The sequence below is a fragment of the Tachypleus tridentatus genome, chromosome 12, assembly GCF_004210375.1.
Source record: "Tachypleus tridentatus isolate NWPU-2018 chromosome 12, ASM421037v1, whole genome shotgun sequence".
In the NCBI taxonomy this organism is placed as follows: Eukaryota; Metazoa; Arthropoda; class Merostomata; order Xiphosura; family Limulidae; genus Tachypleus; species Tachypleus tridentatus.
Window position 1 is genome coordinate 25,745,293 of NC_134836.1, and position 27,253 is coordinate 25,772,545.

At 34.6% G+C, this 27,253-nt stretch overlaps 1 protein-coding gene across 1 annotated transcript in view; it reads left to right on the plus strand.

The window, feature by feature from the left end:
• LOC143235266 (uncharacterized) overlaps positions 1 to 27,253 on the plus strand; it is a 135,072-nt gene that overhangs the window by 36,691 nt on the left and 71,128 nt on the right. Inside the window, exon 3 of the mRNA XM_076473238.1 lies at positions 3,421 to 3,528. Within this exon, the coding sequence (XP_076329353.1) occupies positions 3,421 to 3,528 (108 nt within the window). The remainder of the gene's footprint in view (positions 1 to 3,420; positions 3,529 to 27,253) is intronic.

Below are 27,253 nucleotides of genomic sequence, written 5' to 3' on the forward strand. Positions count from 1 at the left end.
CATGTAAAGACATTTCTGTGTGAAGAGATGTCAGGGAACTTGTTTGAAGAGATGACAACACAAGTTTCATGAATTATATCATAAACTTTTGAACTAACTTTTTCTACTATCCTTGTAACTCTTATCTGTTACCCATGGTTACTTAATAATAGTTTTCATATTTAATGTTTGTCTTTCTGCTTTTCTTATTATTATTTATTCTGTCTCTGTTTATTTCACTGCTGTAAAAAATAATAAGTTTCGACTTTCAAACAATTAACCCGAGTGAATTTACAATAAAACTGAATGCCGATACAAAACCTGCTACCAAGTGGCCCCAAGAGACAATAACTATCTTATATAAATATACTTGATTTTCTACATGATTAATTAGTATCTGAAGCGTATACTAAAACAGGGGAACAGTATGAAGAATGCTGACTTAGAATTATGTGTGACAGACAAAAAAGAGACATACCCTCGACTACATTTTTTGAATTGTAATGTAAATCAATTTGAATAAAGTTCGCAAAACTATGATAATACTGCTATAGAATTAGTTATGTATGTTACACAAAACGACATTGCTAATCTCAAGATAAATTTGCACCTTCCGTTTATATTGTCTGTCCACTTATCTATAACACAAGTACTTACCAGCTATACTGCGTCATCTTCCTTCGTCGTATTCTTTTTATATATACATCACAGGTAAAATACAAATGGCTTTATGTAGAATTCTTGCGACATGTTTGTACACAGTATTTTTTTTTCACCTTAACTGAAGCCTTGTGTTCAATTTTTCTGAAACGTTTCGTATTTAATTGAGCCGATTCTATATTAAAGTGTCTTATATTACACATTGATTTTAGTACAGTAAAAATCAGTCCTTTCTCTACTGCTTTTATTAATAACCTCAAGTAATTCGTTGTGAAAAAGAATCTGAATTTAATGAGTTTATATTAGGGTAATCTTTACAGATTTATAGTACTGTGTAACAAAATTTTTACTTCTTTTGTTCCTGGGCAGAAAGTGTTATTTCCCAATTGCTTATACCTAAAGTAAATGGAAAAGACCTATTTTTCTCTTCAAACTTTGCTTTTGTGACCCGGGAGCGTGTAACGAAAACATGATGGGAGACTATATTTGGGAGCTGATACGTGAAAGTGATTTACATTACAGTCGTGAATCTAGAAAAACTAATCACTTCTAAACATTTTTGTATAACTTTAGTATTAAATACATGTAAATCTTGATTTATATGTTGTTTTATTCAGACCTTATGTAAATGAAAATGTGCAAATTTGTCCGTTTTTACATAGAAAATAGGTTAATTTCTAAATTTATATTGTGTTATATAGTGTAGTTTCTTATCTGTGAAACTAATAATTGTTTTGAAGAAATTTTCTGAAAAAAATGTACATTGACAAAACATAAAAATATCGGATTTACAACGCTGAAATCAGGGGTTCGATTCCCGTCGGTTAATTCAGCAGATAGCCCGGTGTGGCTTTGCTATAAGAAAAACACACACCCACATAAAAATATCAACTTTGAACTTTATAATTATTATTATATGTATTATAATTACATTACAAGCATTTAGTATAAAGGATACAATTTTCGAACAAAAATGTAATTATTGGCTTTAACAAATTGTTGAAAACATAACGAAACAAGACTCAAAACTGTTGGAAGTATCGAACAGTAGTCTATATTAATATCATATGATATATTCTTCCTGTTAGCAAGATATGAATAAGTACAAGGAATGATTTATTGACATGATAAATTTGTTATAATGTGATATAGATTTCTAATGTGAATATTATGGTTTCAGTACACATCATAGACGGCTTCTGGGTATTAAGATGAATCAAACTGATGTTTCGTTTATGCTTTTGTTGCTAAACGTGTACATGATTTTAAAATAAAATAAACTCTGAATTATATAATTTTATCATAAACGTATTTTTTATTGTTTGCAAGAGAAAACGAATATTTAACTATTCTGTTGGAAATGGATGATTTTTAATATTTTTGATAGAACCTGTATCTTATATGGACGTTAATTTTTTGACTCTTAGAATATTCATATATTAATTAGTTACTTATTAAGTGTACTTTTTCATGTCAATTAAAAATTGTAATTGCACATGTGGTAGGTTATATGCAGTCTTTAACTAATTACTCACCAGCATTGATAATTGCTAATGCGGGGCTGCGGGTCGAGGGGTCCAGGGTTTAAGTTACAATGTCGCTGAACATGCTGTATACTTCCAGTTGTTGGCGTCTCATACAAATTATAATAAATTTTGTTATTTGGTTCATAAAACTGGCTAAAGCCCCCTGTGATTCCTCCTGACAGCAGGTTCTGCTGGTTGGTTGCCCTTACTCTGGTTAATATTTGTAAATTAGAGACAGCTACATCTGATCTACTTTTGTAGTTCATGTGTACACAAAGTGTTGTTCGTATTTAAAACTACATTTAGTAACATTGGTTGGTTATTTTACTGTTATAAGCCATGGCTGTTTTCCAGTTACAAACAGAAAAGTATATATATAGGAGAAACACTTTACCCCGTGCTCAGAGGTGTACTTTACAAATGTATTATCAGTCTTCATGGTGTACCGAATATGCTCTGTAATGGAGAATTGTATTTGTTGAACGTTTGGTTTGAATTTTACAAAGCTACACGAGGATTATCTGCGCTAGTCGTTCCTAATTTCGCAGTGTAAGACTAGAGGGAAGGCAGCTACGCATTACCACCCACTGTCAACTCTTGGACTACTATTTTACCAACGAATAGTGGGATTGACCGTAAATTATAACGCCCCCACGGCTGAAAGAGCGAACATGTTTGATGCGACAGGGATTCGAACCCGCAACCTTGAAATTACGAGTCGAGTGCCTTAACCACCTGGTCATGCCGGGCTTTGTTGAATGTACATTCGGATCATGTGTTTGTGTGTTTTTCTTATAGCAAAGCCACATCGGGATATCTGTTGAGCCCACCGAGGGGAATCGAACCCCTGATTTTAGCGTTGTAAATCCGGAGACATACTGCTGTACTAGCGGGGGGCATTCGGATCATAAATTAGTGTTTGTAACTGAGACAATTTACTTACCCGTACGTGTTTGCATAATAACCCGTACCAATGTGCCAAATGTAAGTGAAAAGCTGCTCAGCCACAAAGACAGTTCAAAATGCACAAAGTAAAATTGTGGCAGTTATTTTCCTATAAGTGTAGGTTTGAATTATATTTTTTCCGAATACTGGGTTAATGCCACTGTTGTTGTTTTATTAAAGGTTTGTTTGTGATGTTATACGAATAGCCAAAAAAAATGAAGAAGAGAAGTTAAGAATTTGACTTTGTAATTTGACATTCTTTCAGTCAAACACTTGCGCATGTGTAATAGCCTACTCTTTTATTCCGCAGAGTGTCTTTCGGTAGTTCGAAAGGATCCATGGTAGAAACACTGATTTATGACCACCATGATGACTTATTGGAACTTCCTATTTATACAGTCCCTCTGACGGTCAACGGGTGAGTTAATGTCTTTCATCCTACTTTGACAATACCGTACTTGATTTTTCTACATTAAAATACAAATATGATTTATTTAGACTTTCTTCTACATTGAAATAAAGATGTGATTGTTACAGACCTTCCTCTACATTATAGTACAGGTATTAATTGTTGTAAGTTTTCCACTATATTAATGTATAAATATGAGTTTGTAGGTTTTCCACTGTATTAATGTATAAATATGACTTTGTAGGTTTTTCATTATATTAAAGTAAAGATATGATTTTCATATGCTTTTCATTTCATTAATATCCAAATGTAGTTTTTACAGACTTTGTTCTACACTGAGAAACAGATATGGCGTTTGTAGACTTTTCTCTATACCAAGGAACAGATGTGTTTTGTTTTAGACTTTCGTCTATACTAAAGAACAAATGCGGTTTTTGTAGACTTTCCTCTATACCAGGGGTCACCAAACTACGGCCCTCGAGGTCATTTTGTCCGGCTCGCCAGCAGCTAGCCGCTTGGAAATAAAAAGTGACATTTCATCAAATATCCGGCTGTCATAACAAAATAAATCACACCGATGGTCGCTTTAAGCTGGCAAACACAAAACGTTATGATAAAAAGAAACAAGGCTGTCACGCGCATTTTTAACCAATAGGAAAATTCTTCTTTCTTCCTTTCTGCCCGTTTATTCATATCGAGGCACATATCAATGAAAGCATTAGGATTTCGAAAACAAGTACAGACTTAACCCTCGTCCTATCGACTCGTCTTGTAAATTCAGCGGCCTAGGGTTACCGCTTCAGCAAGCTCATTTCTCTTAGTAGTCGGGTTATGCGCTTTTCGTAACTCGTTCTTAGGTAAGTGTCGTGGCAAACATACGTTTCAATATATTTTGTTTGTGCGTTCTTGGACCAGTACAATACTTTTCTCACAGCGTTCTGTGTTTTTCATTTTCAGATCCTGTTTTGTTTTTTTTCACCCATCGTTATGGCTGCTTTTAAAAGAAGAATAGTGGACTCTGAGTGTCGTGTTTTCACTGAAGAATGGGGAGAAAAGTACTTCTTTGTGGAAACAAACAACCAGAAAGCTACTTGTGTGATATGCACCGAAAGTGTTGCCGTTTTGAAAGAATACAATCTTCGGCGTCACTATGAAACAAAACATCTATCAACATATTTGAAATTTTCAGGAAAGTTCCGTTCTGAGAAAGTTGAATCCATGAAACGTGTTTTTGAACTTCAAAAGAATCTGTTCACGAGAAAGTTTACTGAAAATGAATCTGTCACTCGTGCAAGTTACAAAATAGTGCATAGGATGGCAGAGCGAGGAAAACCTTTTACTGACGGCAACTTCATCAAAGAGTGTATGATGGAAGCAGCAAATGAGCTGTGTCCTGAAAAAAGCCAATTTCTTTGAAAGTATCAGCCTTTCAGGAACTTCAGTTGTACGGAGAGCAGAAGAACTTGGAGAGAACATCGCATTACAGATATGCCAAAAAGCTAGAAACTTCCTATGGTATTCTCTGGCACTGGATGAGTCTACTGATCTCTCGAGTACGTCACAACTTCTCGTGTTCATTCGTAGAGTTAATTTGGACTTTCAGATTACAGAAGAGTTGGCATCAGTTTGCAGCATGCACAGAAGAACAACTGGAGAAGACATTTTCATGGAAGTGCATAAAACTTTGCAAGACTATAACCTTCAGTGGAATCAGTTTAGAGGTGTAACAGTTGATGGAGGAGAAAACATGGCTGGAGTAAAGAAGGGTCTGGTGGGGCTGATCAGGAAACAGTTGGAAGATCTTCAACTCCCAAGAGCTCTGTTCATACACTGCATCATACATCAGCAAGCACTCTGTGGAAAAGACTAAGATATTTCTTGCATACTGAAACCAGTCATTTTTGCAGTGAACTTCATTCGGGGTCATCCACTTAATCTTCGCCAGTTCAAGGCGTTTCTTGAAGAAATTGATTCGGATTTCTGTGACTTGCCTTATCACACGGCGAAATATATATTTTTCTTATCGAGAAATATAGAGGCGATCCATTTCTGTCGGATCCAACCTGGTTGTCAAAGTTGCCATTTTTGGTTGACACCACATTCCACATGAATGAATTGGACTTGAAACTTTAGGAGAAGAATAGCCTTGTCTGTGATCTCTATAGAATCATTAAAGGATTTCGGAGAAAGCTGTCATTGTTTGAAGCACATTTGGAAGGAGGAAACCTCTCTCATTTTCAGTGTTTCAATGAGTTTCGTGCTGGAATCACAGAAGATGTCAACCTGGAGTTTCAGAAAAAGATTATTAGTAATTTAAATAAGCATTTTTAGAGAGATTTTCGGATATCTACAGAATCGAAAGTGACATTCTCCTTTATCAAAATTTTTTTTATTGTGTCATTGATGACGTGCCAGTGGAACTTCAGCTGGAGGTCATTGATTTGCAAGGAAATGACTTGTTGAAAGCAAAACACAGAGAGGGGCAACTTATTGAATTTTACAGCTGCACACCTGAAGATGATTTTCCAAAGCTGATGCAGTTCGCATCTGGTATGGCATCAGTGTTTGGAACAACTTATGTCTGTGAACAAGCATTTTCAAAAATGAAGTATGTGAAGTCCGTACATCGATCAAGATTGAGTGATGAACATTTGAAAGCAGTTCTAATGATTGGATGCAGCAATTCAAAACCGAACATTGAAGATATTTTGAAAGCCAAACGCCAATTTCATAAATCTCACTAACTTTTTTGTGGCTTAGTGAAATTCAGATATGTACTCACTATGTGCGATGTGACAATTGTTTTTGCTAATGTCACCTTCTTTGATAACCTTTTGTAAATAAAATGTTGGTTGTATTTCTGTTTGTTTTTTATTATATGTGTGTATTGCATGCTACTCCCACATGGCTAATGTGGCATCCTAAACTTAGTGTTAAGTCTTTTACAGAGAGCTTTCGTTCTAGCTTATGAGTATTGAACATAATGATCATGCGGCCCGCGATTCTCATTCCCTAAGTAAACTGGCCCCCTGTGAAAAAAGTTTGGTGACCCCTGCTCTATAATAAGTAACAGATGCGGTTTTTGTAGACTTTCCTCTATACTAAAGAACATACGTGGTTTTTGTAGACTTTCTGTACAGCTTAAAGTTGGAAACAGGATGTTTTGGAATATTGGTTGGAGTTATATGCCTACACTGGAACCTTAGGTAAGCAATTGAACGAACGGGGTCGTACAGTCGGTTATATCATATCTTCACACACGATCATAGTAATAAAAGATAAGAACATTTCGTCATGCCAGCTTCGTCAGGAAAGCATTACTGTTCTAAAATAAAGTTTTACAGCTTTTATATATAGTTACACTACAGACAAAGCCGTGGTGGCGAAACGTCAAAGAGTTTCAAGAAAGTTCTTTTCCGGAAATGCGTACGTCACTGCCGCTCGCTTAGATTCAAACGTTGTTGTAGTCAGATATATATAAACTGTAACTTGGCAGTGGATGAAAGCTGAAACAAAAACGGCTCTTCTCTCTTTCGAGCTAAGAAGATCATAAATCAAGATCAAGGACAACACGATAACCTTCTGTTGTGCTGTCTTCAATTTCTGTAGGTTGTACACTACCATTATGAATTTTTTAAAAAAAGCTTACAAACATGTTTAATATTGTATTGGATCATCTACCTTCAGATACGAAGTAAACACCGATTAAATTAGATATATTAAGAGAGGTGACAAAAAATAAACACAAAGTCAACATTCTAAAGAGAAGACTAGGCGTTGCGTAGTGGAAGAAATAAGAAGGTAGCAACCGTTTTTAAAAGCAAACATCCATCATTGTCCATATGTTTGCAACTTTGCGTTTCGCGTGAATGAGTGAAAAAAAAAAAAAAGAGAGTTTTCGCTTTGAAAAATATATAGAGTGAGAGGTAACGTATCGGAAAATCTAGAATCCATATTTTTATGTATGTATGTGTTTGGTAGAGTGTTATGCTTCCAGTGCAAGATGCATTACTTCTCATTATAGGTTGGTTATCCAAACGTAAACTTCAAGTACGAACGCTTTATCGTTATTTCAATAATAACTCGGCATGGCCAGGTGGTTAAGGCGCTCGACTCGTAATCTGAAGGTTGTAGGTTCGAATCCCCATTGCATCAAACATACTCGCCCTTTCAGCCGTGGGGAGTTATAATGTGACGGTCAATCCTACTATTGATTGGTAAAAAGAGTAGCCCAAGAGTTGGCAGTGGCTGGTGATGACTAGTTGCCTTCCCTCTAGTATTATACTGCTAAATTAGGGACGGCTAGCGCAGATAACCCTCGTGTAGCTTTGCGCGAAATTCAAAAACAAAGAAAGAAATCGTTCCTTCAAAGCATTGTACATAATAATATAGTAGTGTATTACCATAGATGCTAGCACTGATGTTGTGGACGACATTTTTATCACTGAAATATTTGATGGACATTGTAATGCCACTGTCGCACGCTTATGACTGAGTAATTATGTCACAGTCTACTCCAAAGAACAATCTTGTTATAGTGAGATTGTTAAAGAACGTTTAGTCAAACAAAGTTTCGAAGAAGAAAGTTTTTACTCTTCTTCATGGGCACTCGACTCCCAGTCTGCGAGGGTTCAAATCCCATTACCAAATTACTCGGCCTTTCAGCTGCGGAAGCGTTATAACCTGACGGTCAATCCCGCTTTTCATTGCTAAAGAGTAGTCTTAAGAGTTGCAGTGGGTGATGCTGACTAAATACGTTCCCTCTGGTCTATCACTTCTAAATTAAGGACAACTAGAACGGATAACTACTAGTAGCTTTGCGCAAAATTCAACAAACAAGTAGTAAATCGTGGAAGCAAAAATACCCCCCTCCAACAGAATTCATTGGATTGCAGCAGGCACCGAAGTCGCACCCAACGCCAACACTCTCATCCACAAGGTGGAAAGTATGGTTACGAAAAAGAATCCTCCGACGAAGAGAGCCATTTTAATGTAAATGGTCATAGCACCTGGCACCACTGATAACATAATAAACAAGAATTTAAAGTTGGCAAAAGTTAATTTGCTAACAGTTCTTATTAAACTTCATTATAAGTCAACAGATTTTTACAAGAAAAAAGATGGCAGAAGGCACTGGAGTTATAATAATCCTATTCGGCTACATACATCTACCAATATTCCTGGTGCAGCTCTAGTGAACTTGAGTGTCTTTGGTCTGCTTGGTTCTAAGTTGTCTTCATCATCTGCACCTGATGGTAAGAATCCATTAAAAGTTTATTTTAGTCTGTCTCTTTAAACCCAAAGATGACATCGAACCAAAAGTCAGTACATGATGATACTCAAGCGAGTTACAACAAGTTGCTCTTGAAAAATCACCATAATTGTTGTGTGTATTTCAGCCCTGTGTTTGGCTCACAATATTATATCTATTAAATGCAGTAATATTATACTTTTTGACTGAGACATTTTTCATTTGATGCTGTTAACTAATGTATCTCATTGTAAAAATTAGTTAATAAGAGTTGTAAAGAAACAGGTGAAATTTGATGAGTGAACACATTGATTTAGAGTAATCACTTGTTTTCCCTTGCAATATGTTTTGAGATAAGTAGTTTCAGAATGAAAGCAAATTCGTGGGCTTCAAGGAAGAAAGATACATTAGTCATAGCAACAAAGTGGGATATGAGGCTGTCGAAAAGAGATTCGCTACTAATTACTTTTAGGGTTTTAAAAGTTGCTCGGAGAAAGATAAAAAAGTAATGTGTTTCACCAAGTATTTTTTGCCCTTCATTATGATTATCGCGCTTTACGAAGGTTTTCTTTTTTCTTTAATAGGTATACAGTGTTCCAATTGTAGCGTGTGCCATTTAACACTAGCACTTGCTAAAGGTAAAGGCATGCTTTGACATACTGGTAAATGAACCATATTGTCTGTGCATGTTTCTAAGTTCTGTTTGTCATGGGTAATATTTTTTACATTGAAACAATACTCTCATAGAGGGGGTGACAAATACAATTATATTATTGAAGCGATTATTCTGGACAGTGTCACTGTCTTGGAGGAGTCGGAAAATATATATGGGTATTTAGAGGGTCACTGAAAATGCTGAACGCTCTCTCCACCATCTGAACAACGAATCCCGTAGGATTTGTGAATGCACTAGTGTTATTCTTACATTATATTTAGGCTTAATGAAAAATCTGTACTAGTGTTACGCTTACACTAGATTGAGGCTTAGTGAAAAATCTACCCCTTCTGTTTTAACGCAATCATACAAACTAAACAAATTAATAACATACAAGAATATTCAAGCGTTGGATGGTCAAACAGAAAGTCTCTAAACTATAAATAGTCTAATTTCAACGTCACTCAGTTTGTATGTAAAGCTTCAGTTGTGTAGATTTTCAAAGTAACGACGATTTGTGCAAACACTAAAGGAACCGAAAGATAGATCATTAGGGTTTAGACAAATCGAAAGTTATAAAGTTATTACTTCACTTAAGAAAGCTGATTCATATTATCTAAGTGGCTGACATGTCAATATCAGCTGGCTGCTTAAGAAAACGTCACTGTGTTAATAGGTTTTCTTAGAAATAAATTTTCTGTAGTGGTTTGAACAGATGAAGTAATGTCTGAGTTATGAGATAAATTTCACTTGAATTAATACGATTTTATTATTAATGTAAACCATTTAAAAAATGTGCTTAGTAATCACTTCAGAGAATAGGCAGCAACCTGTTTAATCACTATGTTAGTTATTATTGTTTCGCAAGTCAGGCATTAAAATACTTAGATAGTACAAGTACAAACAAACATTTATTGTTGTAGTTTCATCGTAATTACCTTACCCCAGCTTTATATTCACTTGTATACATACATTTTTATAACCTTACGGTTGTTTATCATATGCACTGAATGATATAAAACACTCCAAAAAAAATTCATGATATTAGTAAAGTTTGAAATTTTTTTGTTAACCTAAGAAGGTCGAAACGTTGTTATCTGTTTTATTAGTAAGTGTTAATATCCACAGCAGCCGTCGTGAGAAACATTGTACCTCAAATGGGTTTTCTCGTCATCACGAAAGTTTGAAATTACTTTCGTGTAATATTTTTATCGTTATTGTTTTCTTGTAATGCGTTTATTGTCAAAACTTTATTATAATGTGTTTATTGTCACAGCTTTCTTGTAATGTGTTTAGTGTTAATGTTCATGCGTGAGGTGTTAAGAGATGTTCTGCTGAGAAGTTGATTTTGTTTTCACTTTCTTCCGAAGTTAGAACTACAACAAGCTGCCTGGAATTGTTTTCACTTTCTTCCTGAGTTAGAACTGCAACAGGCTGCCTGGAATTGTTTTCACTTTCTTCCTGAGTTAGAACTACAACAGGCTGCCTGGAATTGTTTTCACTTTCTTCCTAAGTTAGAACTACAACAGGCTGCCTGGAATTGTTTTCACTTTCTTCCTGAGTTAGAACTACAACAGGCTGCCTGGAATTGTTTTCACTTTCTTCCTAAGTTAGAACTACAACAGGCTGCCTGGAATTGTTTTCATTTTCTTCCTGAGTTAGAACTACAACAGGCTGCCTGGAATTGTGTTCACTTTCTTCCTGAGTTAGAACTACAACAGGCTGCCTGGAATTGTTTTCACTTTCTTCCTGAGTTAGAACTACGACAAGCTGCCTGGAATTGTTTTCACTTTCTTCCTGAGTTAGAACTACAACAGGCTGCCTGGAATTGTGTTCACTTTCTTCCTGAGTTAGAACTACAACAGGCTGCCTGGAATTGTTTTCACTTTCTTCCTAAGTTAGAACTACAACAGGCTGCCTGGAATTGTTTTCATTTTCTTCCTGAGTTAGAACTACAACAGGCTGCCTGGAATTGTTTTCACTTTCTTCCTGAGTTAGAACTACAACAGGCTGCCTGGAATTGTTTTCACTTTCTTCCTGAGTTAGAACTACGACAAGCTGCCTGGAATTGTTTTTACTTTCTTCCTGAGTTAGAACTACAACAGGCTGCCTGGAATTGTGTTCACATTCTTCCTGAGTTAGAACTACAACAGGCTGCCTGGAATTGTTTTCACTTTCTTCCTAAGTTAGAACTACAACAGGCTGCCTGGAATTCCTGCTGAAAAAAAAAATGTTGCGAAAAGATTCCATAATTGGAAGCAGAAGAGTCCATATTTCGGCTGGTGCTAAAACTTCCTCTAGCTCGTAACCATAACCATATGGTAGTTTCTTTTCTCTCTTTGGTAGTAGGATTTTAAACCCGAATAACACTTTATGCAATACATGGCTAGATCAGCGACCCCATGGCCTGGGTATAACGTTACCTGATTTAAAACTACCGACCAGAACAAGGACATCCAACCACCAGTATCTTCTGCCTACATGGTTATTCTTAGCCAAATAACGGGACTGACTATTACTTTATAAAGTGCTTATAACTGAAAGTGCGTAGTGTATTCAGCGGAATACCGAGGACTCGATTCTTGGACTCACAGATCCAAATGCTAACCATTAGATCATGCCTAGCATTTTTTTTCTGTTTTTAACTGTAGACTTAAGTGAGTTTATTCAATTCACGTTTCCTGTGAAACCGTAGCGTCGTGAGTGACACTTTGTCACTTGATCTTGTGTCACGTATGAATTTAAAGCTTAAAATCTGTCTATTAAGGAAACTGTAATAATTCGATCACTTTGAAAATCTTATCTTTTTTAAGCTTAACATTAGTAATATTTGAACTTTTTCCTAAACTGTCAGTCCTCTATCTAGCGTTGGTTTAATCTTACATCACTCGTCGTGCGTCATCAGGTGTTACGTGTGCGCAGTATGTAAAGACTCTTGAATGTTTTGTACGAAATCACCTTAATGCTAAATAAACAAACGGTAACGTTAATAACAAGTTTTACTGCTTTCATACGGTGTACGTACACAAGTATGGAATATTATTTTATGAAAGTTTGAAATTAATAAAAATAATATTTTACTTTTTTCTAGCTCTAGTACATAATGGCAACTCCTCTTAGACAAACGCTGCCATCTATAAACAAAATTATTAGTCACAAAATTATTTTCTATGAAGCAGACGAGACCCTAGTTTTTCTTTATCTTCTCTTTGGGAGAAAAAAAAAGTTATTATTTGAAAGAATAAAAACTGTTCTGATCATCAGTTATGATACAGAGTTGGAGAAAAAGCACTGAAACGGAAATGGAACGTATTGATTTCTATAATCCATACACTGACCTATCGTGAAACACAGTGTTGTCAGCATTGTAGCGTGTGTTTAGGGCAGAAGACAGATTGTTGAGATAGTCAGTTCGTCACGTGACCCAGTTCGACGTCTGTTATTGTAAAAGGCAAATTATACAAATATTTTTTCGTAACCAGTGAAAAAAGAAAATTTTACAACCGTACTTTTACTGCTGATTGTATCAGTAACATAAAGTTTGATTTATAAGTTTTCGAACTCAAAACAACACTTGTTTAAACGGTTTTAACAAAGTAAAACCTTTTAAAATTAGTGTTGACAAAAATATTTTTCGAATTCAAAGAAACTCGACTTTATTTTGATAATGTAGTCAAATCTTCATTAGAAGCTTAAAATATTGCTTAACAACCATGTTGTTTGTACCTTGGTTTTAAAAAAACACCAATTAAAGAAAAAGCTACAAAATTCTATAAACCGCTTTCGAAAGAAAACCTTTCTTCCTTAGGGACTTAACAATTAAATTATTTAGTTACATAAATTTTCATTTTTAAATATTTTAAAATTAATATTTATCGTTGCTCAGCGGTAAGCTTATGGAGTTATAACGTTAAAATTCAAGGTTCGATCCTGTACATTGCATAAAAAAAAAAGCAACGCACATTGCACGTCTCTCCTTAAACACACAAAGTAAAAAGCGCGTAGCTGCCCCACCTGGGACAGCAGTAAGTTTTCGGAATTACAACGTTAAAATCAGGGGTTTGATTCCCGTAAGTGGACACACAGGGTTTTGCTATGAGTAAAACACATATATAAAAGATAAATGTGATGTCGGTAATCTGCTATTCTTTGAACGTGTTAAAGTAGAAACAGGGGCAAGCAGCATTTGTGGATCATATAAATTGTAATTATTTTAAGAATATTTAATATTCACGTAAAAGTGTTATAAACCCATGGTTATTTTGACACTGATGTATCGTTTTTATTGGCGTTTGTATCAATTAAACAATTTTTCGTACCATTAATGTATTATTTTATTATGTTACACATCCATCCCCATGATTTTAACACAATTTCCAATGACTGTTGATAAACATAAATGTATTTTTCTTTTACAGAAAGAAATGGTTTGAGTTTGTAGTTGCGAAAGGTTGGGAAGAGAAGCAATGTTTCTCTCCTATATTATACTAACATACACTATTTTTCCCTAAATAGTCGGCTGCTAGAGTGATTGACAGCCCAACTGTAAGGTTTGGCTCACGCCTCGTTCTTAAGGCTAGTAGATATGAGAATAACCGTATGTGTGAGTTGAAGCTGACACTGTATAGCGTTTCGAATGAGTAACTTCCAATCGGAACAAGCTATGTACTTACAGTGAAACTTATTAAGTGCAGGTTACATCACAAAAATTAGTTATTAATAAGAAGTTGCGTCTGGAATTGGATTACACATTCGTCAGAATGGAGTACTTAACTTCTTATGGTTGGATAGTCGATAATACGACATTCATATGTGATGATAGTTTTCTTTCACTAGCACTACAAAAAACGGTAACACTTTGTATAATTCGCTTGGTTTACCTCAAGTAGTGGTAACGGATTATTCCTGATTAATTTCTTTATTGGCTTCACAACTTGTGTAGATTTCTGTATATGGCCAACTGTAGAAAGTTCCAGTTACTTCCTCTTATCAGTTGGTCCTACATAGAAACTGGAAGCTAACAAAGATGTCCAGGAGTTATGGATCACATCACAATCATTTCCAGGAGTTGCTACACAGAAACTTACTTTATTTATCCATTATCTGTCAAGAAAAGTTAGCTTAGAGAATTAGCTTACATTTTTAATCCAATCAAATAAGATATGTTACGTATTATAAATTATCCCGGACGAGTCTCCGATTTATTATGTAATGTATTACAATTTTAAATAGCCAGAAATGTTAATTTTTAGTTAAAATTTAATTGAATGTCGATATGTATTCAATTTATTATATTTGCTAACAAAATTAATACACACTGTTTTCTTTCTTAATACAAATATTTTTTAATATTCAAACAAAAATGCAATTTATAATAACTGTTATTACAAATAAAGATTTATATACAAATGTTGTACAACTTATATACAGTATTCAGTCTTCTGTCTGGTCTAGAACGGAATATTTTATCGACGATCCACGATGAGCGAATTAATTTTGAGTTGATATTATTACGCTTCGCTTAAGCTAGCTAGCTCTCTTTTCTTGGCTGGCTTCATTCACGCCGCTTACAAGCTGACTTTTTACCGATAAAGATACTTAATGTCCTCATACAAATATGCTAACGTTCAAACTTAATTCTCTGAAGTTAAATAGTTTACAATGTTCGAAATCTATAAACGTTTCTGGTCAAATATATTTAGTTTCCCGATTAGTAAGCGTTTATCACAGTTATAGCTTTCGAAGTTCACAGGAAACAAACTGTAGCAAACCAATACCATATAAAACTGTCTCTCCGCGTTGCGTTGATTATGACTTATAAGCTTTAAGGTGAGGTTCTAGAAATTTCAATTGGCAACAAAATTTGAAGACACGCTGGTTCTTTCGTAAAACATATATTGTTGATTTTTTAGACTGGAGAATCTCTACAAATTTAGAAAATGGGCGAGAATTTCGCAATACGCATTTAACAATATAAGTTACATTTTTCAGTAGATATTAAGCTTAAACAAATATAGATATTAAAATAATTATGTAATAGTAGACTCGTTACAGACAACACTATATAAACTGTAATAACTCTCTTCAGAATGACTAAAAATGTGCTATTTTCTGCTGTTATTTCAATTTTCTCCTGTCTATAAACATTAATAATTTTCACTCTTGTCTAAAAAGTATTCTATTTAGTATCAACAGATACACACAACTAAAAACTGTGAATAAGGAGGAACATTGTTCTAGAAAACTATACACATGTAAAAATAATATTATAAACAATTCATCACTTATATTATTGTAATACAGTACAAACATAAAAAATAACTTTTTAAATGTCATACCTTTTATATTGTAGTGTTCTATAAAAATGAGTATATTACATTATGAACAACACACTGTTTACATTATTGTACTATATCACAATATGAGAACATAAGACCATTAACATTACTGTAGTATGCTAAAAATGTGAAAAAATAATATAAATAATCCGCCATTATTATTGTTGTGGTATACTAAAAGTTTGAGAAATATCATTATAAATAAGACATCCCCTCTATTACTATACTATATATTACTATAACTTTATAGGCCAGCATCCCATTAATTCTGTTGCATTGTTTGTTTGTTTTGAATTTCACGCAAAGCTACACGGGGGCTATTTGCGCTAGCCATCCCTAATTTAGCAGAGTAAGACTAGAAGGAAGGCAACTAGCCATCACCACCCACCGCCAACTATTGGGCTACTCTTTTACTAACGAATAGTAGGATTGACCGTCACATTATAACGCTCCCACGGCTGAAAGGGCGAGCATTGTTTGGGTTATTTGAAGGAAGGAGAAAGAAAGAGGAACAGTTAATTTCAATAGTTTTGCGGCAGGCATCCATAGTTGTAACTCAAGGTAATTAATTTCATTTGCAGAGAGAGCTTATAATATTAATATTCAGGGTTTGAACCGGGCAATGGCTTTCGTTCAGGTAGGGCGCTGTAAATCCTTATATTTATTAAGAAATGAAGTTGGTCTATTAAAATATCTTAATAATCTTTCCATGTTCTTTTTTTAGTTTTGATAGTTGTGAAGGTAGATTGGTCTGTAAAATGTACACAACCAACTCTAATTCACTAAAACGTCCAAATTGATTGAATTAAGATTGAAGTGATTTTTTAAACTGTGTTTTAGTTGTAGAAACTTGTCTCATTGGAAGGGTTTCTTTGAGTTGATTATGGTGTTTCTTACACTTTACGGCCTGGCATGGTCAGGTGGGTTAAGGCATGCGTCGCACCAAACTTGCTCGCCTTTTTTTAATTTTTCACGCCCCCCAGTGGCTTGGCGGTATGTCTGCGGACTTACAACGCTAAAAACCGGGTTTCTATACCCGTGGTAGGCAGAGCACAGGTAGCCCATTGTGTAGCTTTCATGCTTAATTAAAAAAAAATTCTTAAATTTCATTATTTGAAGCTTTATAAGGGTGAGGCGCTGTTATTTTGTGTAAAAGTCGAGGAAATTTTTCGTACTCAAATGAGCAATCGAGAAATTAATTCTTAAATTTGGACCAACGTCAAATATTTCGACATTTTATGACTGTTTGACATTCACTCTCCCAAAATGAAAGCAACTAATAAAGTACATTTAACATCTACAGATATTCAATTCACCTTGATAGTTCAGTGGAAAAGCAGACTAACAAAAACATATATAAACCTTTTACAAACCTCAAAATCTTAAAATTAATTTTGTGACCATTACGTCATTAACATTGCAGTGACTAGAAGGCTCATGTAATGTAAACAACCGTGTGTAATACTGTATGCAACAAGTCACATATAAGACATTTGTTTCAGAGTATTTTTTATAAATAACTTATCGACATCTCTCAAGAAATTCCAGGAAAATTCGTGAGATTCGTCACTTTTTTCTTTGTTTCTGTGAGCAACTGGGCAACGTGCCAGAATATCTTCGATTGTCGTTTCAATGCTTGTTGAAGCAAGCGAATGGACAAAGTAACCGACAGGAATGTGCGTGGTATGGAGCTGTGGGTAAAAGTTTTGTGTCACGTGGTTTTTGAAGCTTAAATGATTCCTTTGTGTTGTAAGAACTGAACTTGTGTTCTTATTTTGAGAATAACAATGCTAAGGAGGCACGTTCATCTCAGTAAACAAAAAGGATATTTTATGACACTCTTTCCCTCCTTCCTGCAAAACAGTAACTGGCACTCAGTGATGAAACCCACAAAACAGTACTTTACATAGTTTCGACTTCGGTCACAGGTTCACATAACTGAAAGCTGACCACATGTTTGAAAACGTCGAATATATAAATAAAATTATATATTCAAACATCTTCTACATTTCGACACAGAATAATTTTCAGCCCAAACGAGCTGTTTTGCATATAAAGTAACTAGCACTGTTACCCATCAAATTGTAAAAACGGCCATTTCCTTCGACCGAATAATTTTTTCTGAAGTGACGAACACAGGCGTAGCTAGGGTTTTCAGCGCCCGGGGACAAAGTCAGTTTTCGCGCCCTCTCGTTACCCAATTTTCCGAATTATGTAACATCAATTTGGCGCCCCCACCCCCGATACTGCGCCCGGGGACAGATATCCCCCCTTGCTCCCCTAGCTACGCCACTGGTGATGAACTGCGTGCCCCTTCGGCCCCTCCCTAGCTATGCCATTGGTGATGAACTGTGTGGAAACACTCGAATTAATTCAGGTCTGTATCACTAGAAAACAACAGAACTTTATTATTTATGTATATGGGTCACTTTATAACTGCCTCTATATTCACGACAGTTTCGATTTTTATAGTTTTTTTTTATTAACTGATAGCTAACAGGCCTCTGTGCTGCAAACGCACGCCTTTCTCTCAATGTATAATTACTTACAATATTGAAAGTCACCTATGTGCTATGTATCTAACAATAATTACATACTACCTTAATTTGTCAAATAAAGTTTCCATAAACATGGGGCGAATGGCCTGATGCTAAACATTTCGAAATAAATTTATATGCAAAAACGGCTCGTTTGGGTTGAGAAAATATTTTACATAGAAGAGCGAAGAAGGTCGAAACGTTGTTCGCTCTTCTATGTAAAATATTTTCTCAACCCAAACGAGCCGTTTTTGCATATAAATTTCTCAACAAGTGGGTTTCTCGACATCACTGATTTCGAAATAAATATGTACACAAGCAATACAAAATTATAAGAAAGGTTGTGGATTTTAAACTGTATTCCCAAGTTATTGGTTTGGAAAGAAAGTATTTTATGAAATCACTTGATCAAATAATAACCTAAGATTATTTGTGCTTCACATTTAATATTTAAAAAGAAAAAAACAAATGAAAATCACTGAATTTTTACAAAAAAATATTTGCTGTAGAACTTATCGTTCACGCATATATGTGTATGAATATTAAGAGAAAAGAAACAAACGCGCCAAAAATACAAATCAAAATCCTACGACAATGAAATTCTTTATATTGTGAACTAAATGTGTGATGTGTAGTTTCTAATGGTACGGACCATGTACTCACGTGCGCTTTCTTGATAAATCATGTATTACATATTTAACGTTACACGGTAATAGAATTTGTCTCGCAAACAATACTGTAGGAAATGAAAATTCAATCCGAGTGTGCTTATTAAAATGCCACCAGTGGCTCAGCGGTATGTCTGCGGACTTACACTACTAAAAATTGGGTTTCGATACCCGTGGTGGACAGAGTATAGATAGTACATTATGTAGCTTTGTGCTTAATTCAAAAACAACACCAATAATTTATTAAAATAAATATTATTCTTCCGAAATTAATAATTATTTTAACAATGTCATCTTAACATTTTGTATGTTATATGCTAATTAATACATACAATAGCGACAGGAGTTCGTGGATCAAAAGCAGTTTTCATAATAATAATCGAGGTAACTGGTGACGAGTGTTCTATAATTCACATTATCTTGTTGTTTTTTGGGTTTTTTTAGGCTGCTTGGCATGGTTAGGTCGGTTAAGGCGTTCGACTTGTAATCTGAAAGGCACGGGTTTGAATCCCCGTCGCACCAAATATGCTTGCCCTTTCAGCCGTGGGGGCGTTATAAGTTAGGTCAATCCCACTATTCGTTGGTAAAAAAAGTAGCCCACGAGTTGGCGGTGCGTGGTGATAACTAGCTGCCTTCCCTCTAGTCTTACACTGCAAAATTAGGGACAACTATCGCAGATAGCCCTCGTGTAGCTTTGTGCGAAATTCGAAACAAACAAACGGAAACCAAAACTGAATACTAGTTCAATTCACCAGCAATTGTAATTTTTCTCAAAATGCACAAGAATGATCGAACTTTAACTTAAAGCCCTCATACTTACCGTTAAATATGAGGGATAACGAAATTCTCTATATATATATATATATGTGTGTACATTTGAAATTGTCGTTCTGGTGTATGACTTGTGTTATCGTTTTAGATAATGAAGGCCAAAAGATATACATCTGTCCCTAATAGCACTAATGGTAAATACATCTGTCCCTAATAGCACTAATGGTAAATACATCTGTCCCTAATAGCACTAATGGTAAATACATCTGTCCCTAATAGCACTAATGGTTTAAATTTGATTTCAATTTTAATGCCTTAGAATCTACGAATAAACGCTTTGTTCAATAAATGATGATGTCTGTAGCAAAATACATGAAGACCCACGAGCAACAATTCCGAACCCCACAGTAGAATAGAATGTGGCTTCTTCCAAGCCACAGAGTAGAATAGTGAATGGCTTCTTCCGGGTCCCAGGATAGAACAGTCACAGGCTGGCTTCCTAAAACGAGGATGTTTACATTTTAAAAACTATTAATAAAAAAAGGAAACAATTATTTTTAATGTTAATCATAATTTATAAACCATGTTAGCAAGTAAAGGATAAATGACATATATCAGGTGGTAGATTTATTATTTGCGTCAGCTCAGTTAAGGATAACTGACTTGTGTGAGGTGGTACATTTATAAACTGTGTTAGTCAAAAAATGGATAACTTACATGTGAGATAGGTGTGTGCACTTACAAACTGTATTAGTCAAGTAAATAATATATGTGATATGTCAAATGGTAGGTTTGTAAATAGTGTTTACAAGTAAACGATTACTCAGATATATCAAATAGTACATTTATAAACTGTGTTAGCTCAGTCAAGTATAACTGAGATATGTTAGGTGGTACATTTGGAAAACGGTATTAGAGAAGTGAAGAACAAATGAGATATATCAAGTGGAAGATTTATGAACTGGGTTAGACAAGTAAGAACAACTGACATATGTCAAGTGGTAGTTTTATAAACTACGTTACAAACTAAGGATCACTGTGATAAGTCATGTGGTAGATTCATGCACCTATTCAGGGCTGACAGAAACTGAGTAACATTATAATAGATTTGTCTGATCTAAAATACGTATTATAATTTACTTATGCTATTCAGTTATTTGGCTAAATTCCAAATGCTTATTTTCGTGTGCTTTTTTTGTATCTCCATTTAATTGAGTTGTACCATGATATGACGGTTCTCGCTAGATCTTGCGTACTGTGCGAATCGAATGTTCTTAAGAAATACAAAATGAAATATAGTCAAATTAGCATCGGCAAAAACATTAAAAGTGACTGCCAGCTCAGCATACGAAATCGTCTTTTCCCAGGGTGTCTTTCATTCACGAAACATGGTGGTCTCAGCAGATAACCCGATGTGGCTTTGCTATGGAACATTGGAAATAAATTATTATATTATTACGCCAGTCACTGTCCGTTTTTAATATGATTTCAAGAAAAAGTTAATAATAGTTTCAAATATTATATTTAAAATTATTTTTACAAAAAAACATTATTTACGACGAAACAATTTCTAGAGTGTAGCGTTGTTTTTATCAGCAACATACTTAAAATGAAGTCTGAAAAGACTATTTTATTTCTCTCTGTTTGTCCAACATTCGTCATTATCTTTTAAAAACTTTTACTGGATTAACAAGTTTATTATGACATAACCGAAACGTTCATTAAACTTTCTTACTTCGTTATTTATGCTTGACATTTCTTTCAACAATAAATTACAATAGACATTGTTATCTTAAAGTGACTATTGTTTGAAAATTATGTTAAATCATTAGGCGATATATTTAATCATGGTGTTCTAAGGTCTTGGGGGGACTTGAAGCAAAAGGTTTGGGAATCATTAGACCAAAGTATTTAAGCGTAGGCTTGTGTTTACTGCCATCTGTGGGAAGCTAATCGCACCATAATATTAAACCTGGGTATTTCAAAGAAAATGCTTTCACACAACCTGACAGAAAATAATGTGAGCTAAAGTTTATTTAATATTAGTTTGAGAAAACGAATCCATGTTTGTCGAACTATGAATTTATCATTTAATCACAAGTACGTTAGATGCAAAGATGTTCACAATACAAATTTTTACGATAGATTATGTTAAAAACAAAACAGGAGTTTTTAAAATAAAAGTATAAATAATAAAAGCTATCGATAATATTATATTATACTATAAAATATATCACGATGTATTAATATGCAAAACTTTAAAGAAGCAAAAGTTAATCAAGTCGATTGTTTTTGTTGTCAAGCACAAAGCTACACAACTGGCTACCATCTGAGCTCTGCTTATCGCAGGTTTCTAAACCATATTTCGAGTGTTACAAACTCTTATACTTACTACTAAACACTGAAGAATACTTAATTTAAAAAAAAGAGCGAAAAGATGGATTAACCTGGAGTAATGCAATACGTGTCTGGCATTTATAAAGAAAATTGGAGTAATGCAAGGTATGTTGAGCAGTTACTAAGGAGATTGAAGTAGCATAAGACTTGTCAAACATTTTTAAATAAAATCATAATATTGTTTACAGTATTCAAAATATCGAAAATATCATCATATACCATCACCAGATAGAGATAGTTGGAAGGAATAGTTGTATTATTTCATATCCTAGAATTGTACTTAACTGAAATTTTGACTACCTTAATGTTAAGATGAATCTTTCAGATGTAGGGTTAAGAATGTCAGTAATCTGATAGCTAGTTACCAGAATATTTCATTCGCCAAATAATTCATGGGTAGGGAAAAAAGGAGGCACAAAATAAACAAAGGTAAAACAATCTTTTTTATATCACCTGGCTGTCAAATATTAATCTCTTTGATTATTGCTCTTTTTAAAACAATCTAAGAGATTCATAATAACACTAATACTATACCTGTCGTATCCTAGCCGTACGGATGAGCTCTGGTGTTAAACATGGCAGATGTTGTGCGGTTGAAATATTATGATATATTATTCTTGACTTTCACACATATGTTCTTGGAATCTGTGTCATCAAAACCTCAACTAAATGCCTTCAGTTAGTTTATTGATTTAAGAAGTGGATTCTATATGAACATTATTACATCAATAGTTCATGAAATTAAAATAAATATCTAGATAATATTTTAAAAATTGATTGGTTTATTTTGAATTTCGCGCAAAGCTATATGATGACTGTCTTTAGTAGCAGTTCATAATTTAGCAGTGAAAGAATAAGAGAGAAGGCAGATAGTCATCACCACCCACCACCAACTCTTGGGCTACTTTTTTACCAATGAACAGTGGGATTTACCGTGACATTATAACGCCCCACGGCTGAAAAGGCGAGCATGTTTGTTAGGAAGGGGATTCGAACCCACGACCCTCAGATGGCGAGTCAATCTATATATTAATATTTAGAGTTTGTCATAGTGTACTGAGTAAAATAAAAGTAAACGATTTACAATTTTTGTTATAATTTTACAAAAGTTTTCATTATTTTAGTCTTTCCTTGGCTTTAAATGGTTCTATTTCGTCATCTATCTATTCTTTTCGTATATCATCTGTTTCACATTTTCCTTTTCTATTCAACGCTGAATATCGAAAGATATTTTTCGATGACCTCCATCTTTTATAATTACCTTTGTTGAATTCGCGAAAACTAAACTGACTGTTATTTGTTTTGGATGTTAGAAAGTTGTCAGTAAAACTATTATTGTTATTATTCAAGGACACTCGCTGTTTGTACGTCTCAGAACTCTTGCTTGTTTACACGGGAAACATCATACTCGTCTGCTATTTTAAGAAAGAGTAGTTTTTTAAAGTCACTTGTGGTGGCAGCACCATTCTGTTCAACTGAATGGTTTATACAGTGGTAGAGAGAGTGTGAATCGTAGTCGATATACAGAAGAGCTTTAATTGAAATCTAAATTCGACAAAAACTACTGAAGGTAAGGCACACAAAACGTTTTCTTTTGCTTCATATTATATAGGATCAGCTGTATTTTAAACTGAATGGACACAATGAGCTAATGTGGCGAGACAACAACTGGTATCAAAGTAGCCATATTCTGAGGTTTGACATTTCGCGGGGTATGGCGTGTGATAATTCGGTATTTTGTACTGATCTCAGAATTTAGTTTGTATCATTTTAATTGTTTCGTTCATTACAATCAAATTCTCGTAAGTTACAACAAGACAATTATTGTACCCATATATTTACTTGTATATAATACTTTGCCAAATAAGTGAAAGAGTGTAAAACATTTCATACATGATTTCTTATAAAGATATAATTATGTGTTATTGAATTTCGAAATCAAGCTGTATTTTTAAAGTATTGTAATTGTTTTTATGTACCTATAATTACATCATGACATTAAGACTGCCAGCAACATCAGTTTTTCCCTAATTTGGGTCTACAGTTCAAGAATTAGTTAAATAGTTCGACAAGCGTTATTTGTTCAAATACAGCCTTGATCATTGATCACCATGTTGAAAGACAACCTTCACAGTGTATTGCTGCGAAATGGCTCAGCATGGGCAGGTGGTTAAGGTCCTCTCGTAATCTGAGAGTTGCGGGTTCGAATCTCTGTCACACCAAAGATACTCGCCCTTTCAGCCGTGGGGGCGTTATAATGTGACGGTCAGTCCCACTATTCGTTGATGAAAGAGTCGCCCAAGAGTTGGCGGTGGGTGGTGATGACTAACTGCCTTCCCTCTGGTCTTACACTGCTAAATTAGGGACGGCTAGCGCAAATAGCCCTCGTGTAGCTTTGCGCGAAATTCAAAAATCAAACTTGCTGCGAAAATGCCAACTTACGTATCGCGTTATACGTGCACAGTTTTATAAAGAAATTTCAAGATCTGGTGTTTCCATTTGTCAGGTTTTGCGTGTCGACTGCTTCCGAAACAAGAAAAGCGCAAAGTTGCAACTGTACCTCAACCATTATCAGAGCGACAATCATTGTTTGGAATCAATTAACAAATCTAAATCACAAACGTGACATTTGTAAACTGATTTTACCAATTAAAAAAACGACTATGCCATAGGAATGATGATCAATCTTCCAGACAAAGGTAGCTAAGTATCATCGATGCGATATGTTGACCAGCTGCTTTCTGTCTAGTTTGTCTGTTCAAAGTTAGAAATGGCCCTACATGAAAATTCTTTAAAAAATATATCATTCGGACATTTTCCTGTTTCTTGGTTTATCTGCTGCTTAACTAATACCGCTTGACAGGATCGGAATCTCCCCCTCCCCTGGATCGAAGGCCTACTACGACTAAGAGAAAAAAGGATTAAAAATAGATGTCTCACTGAAAACATTCAACTTTGTCACCATGGCAACGGTAACTTTAGTAGTTTCTTATAAATGTATAACTTATAATTTTACATTTATACTTATTGTAAGAATTCTTGAGGATTACTTTCTATATATTGCAAATATTAGAATTAGTACGTTGTATATTAGCTGTCCATCGCTTGTGCTTGCGTATCGCTCAAACTGTAGTTAATAAATATTGAAAAATTACTTATTTGTGAAGTTCGGTTCTGAGGGGACCCTAGAAAATTTGCTTGGGCTCCCAAAGTACGTAATCTGGCGCCTCATTAATTTAATGGTGTTGTGATTGTATTTACTCTGAGTTGTCAGTTATTAATTTTCCAACTTTTGTTTTCATGGAGGAAAAAAATGAAGTATACTTTTAGTGATTGTTTATTAAACTAAAACAAACTTACTCGTCTTGAGAGGCGAGGTATGAAAATCCGATATAAATGTTTATATTAATTTTACCTTTAATAGATTCAGTTATCACGTGCTTGCTTTTGTCACGTTGTCGTGTCTAATCACCAACCTGGGGACTGTTAACAGACGTTTTAAGAAAGTCAAATTAAACATAAAACAAGCTTTTAACAAAGTTCACGTAACAAGACCGTAAAGAAGTACTTCACACTTTTTACAGTAACGGAAAGTAAAGAAAAACTATAAAAAATAAGTTCTTCTAAATGTAAAAGCTCCATGTAAGAAAATAATAAGTCTGCTGAAGTAAACAATTACAAATTTGTATAAATTATTACATTTCGTTCATGTAATTATGGCCAGGAGGTTAAGGCATTCGACTCGTAATCCAAGGGTCGCAGGTTTGAATCCCCGTCACACCAAACATGCTCGCACTTTCAGCCGTGGGGACGTAATATTGTGACGGTCAATCTCACCATTCGTCGGTAAAAGAATATCCCAAGAGTTGGCCGTGGGTGGTGATTGACTGCTTGCCTTCTCTCTAGTCTTACAGTGTTAAATTAGGAACGGCAAGTTATTTAAATATAAACAAACCGTATAAAGTCATGTAAGGCCACATTATTTGTTTTATAACCAAATCATCATTGTTATACGTAAAATGTACATGGTTAGGGGATAATAATTTTCCACAGTTTTATTAGCTGTGTCTCTCTATTAATTATACGGACATCCGTTGATTAGTTGCTATAATATGTCTGCTGAAGTAAACAAATACAAATTTGTATGAATTATTACATTTATATAATACTACTGTTCAGTGAGAGACTGTAAACACTTCTTGTTTGAAACATAAACAAAAGCTTTAATCTGTCCACCAATAAGCTTCATGAAATATAACTCTTAAACTCGGGATCCGCTGTGGACACAGTACAAATAGTCTCTGTAAACAAGCACTAAACACGTTTTTAAATGTGCTCGTTTTACCTAATCACATCAGATTACGAAACATATCTTTTATGTGTTCTCCCTCAAAATACTTTATATTCATGGTCCTGACCAACGTCCATAATGACTTCTTAGAGTAGACGTATGAAAGGCTTTTTAATCTCATTTACATGGTTATCATTTACATTAGCACATTGTTGCATGAAGCTCAAATCAAAGTTGATGTGATGCAAAGCTGTTGGAATAAGGGTATTTAAACTGCAAGTTCCTAAGGAGACTGAAAAACTAACTTAAATGAAACTAAGTGCAGATAACCCTCATGTAGCTTCGCACAAAATAAAAAAAAAATCTATCCCAATAGATGGCGAAGATGTACGTCTTGTTTGTTTCAGCTGCAGAATTAGCGCTGTTTCCACCTCGTAGTCCTCGAACTCGTATTTTCGTGTTGTAAGCTTGTAGATCTTTCGCTTTTCTTGGTTTAAGATAAATTTTAATACCATAAAAACTATATGAAGAATTGCGTTAAAGCAGAACAATGTAAGACCGAAAGTAGCGCAGGTAACCCTCAAGGAATAGAAATGTTACGCCATAAATAATGTTGGTGTTATGTTTGTCAATGTAGTTTTTACATAGTATGGACTTCAGTTTTGTACCTGTTTTTTGAATAAATTTAGTGTTTACTGGAATGTTGTGTTTTGTTATCAGTTTCTTCCAAGTGTTGGTTATTTTTTGCTGATGTTGGGAACATGTGGTATGCAGTAGTGTAAGGTTTGTTGTGAAGTTTGTTGTATCTTTGGATTTATTGTTGTTT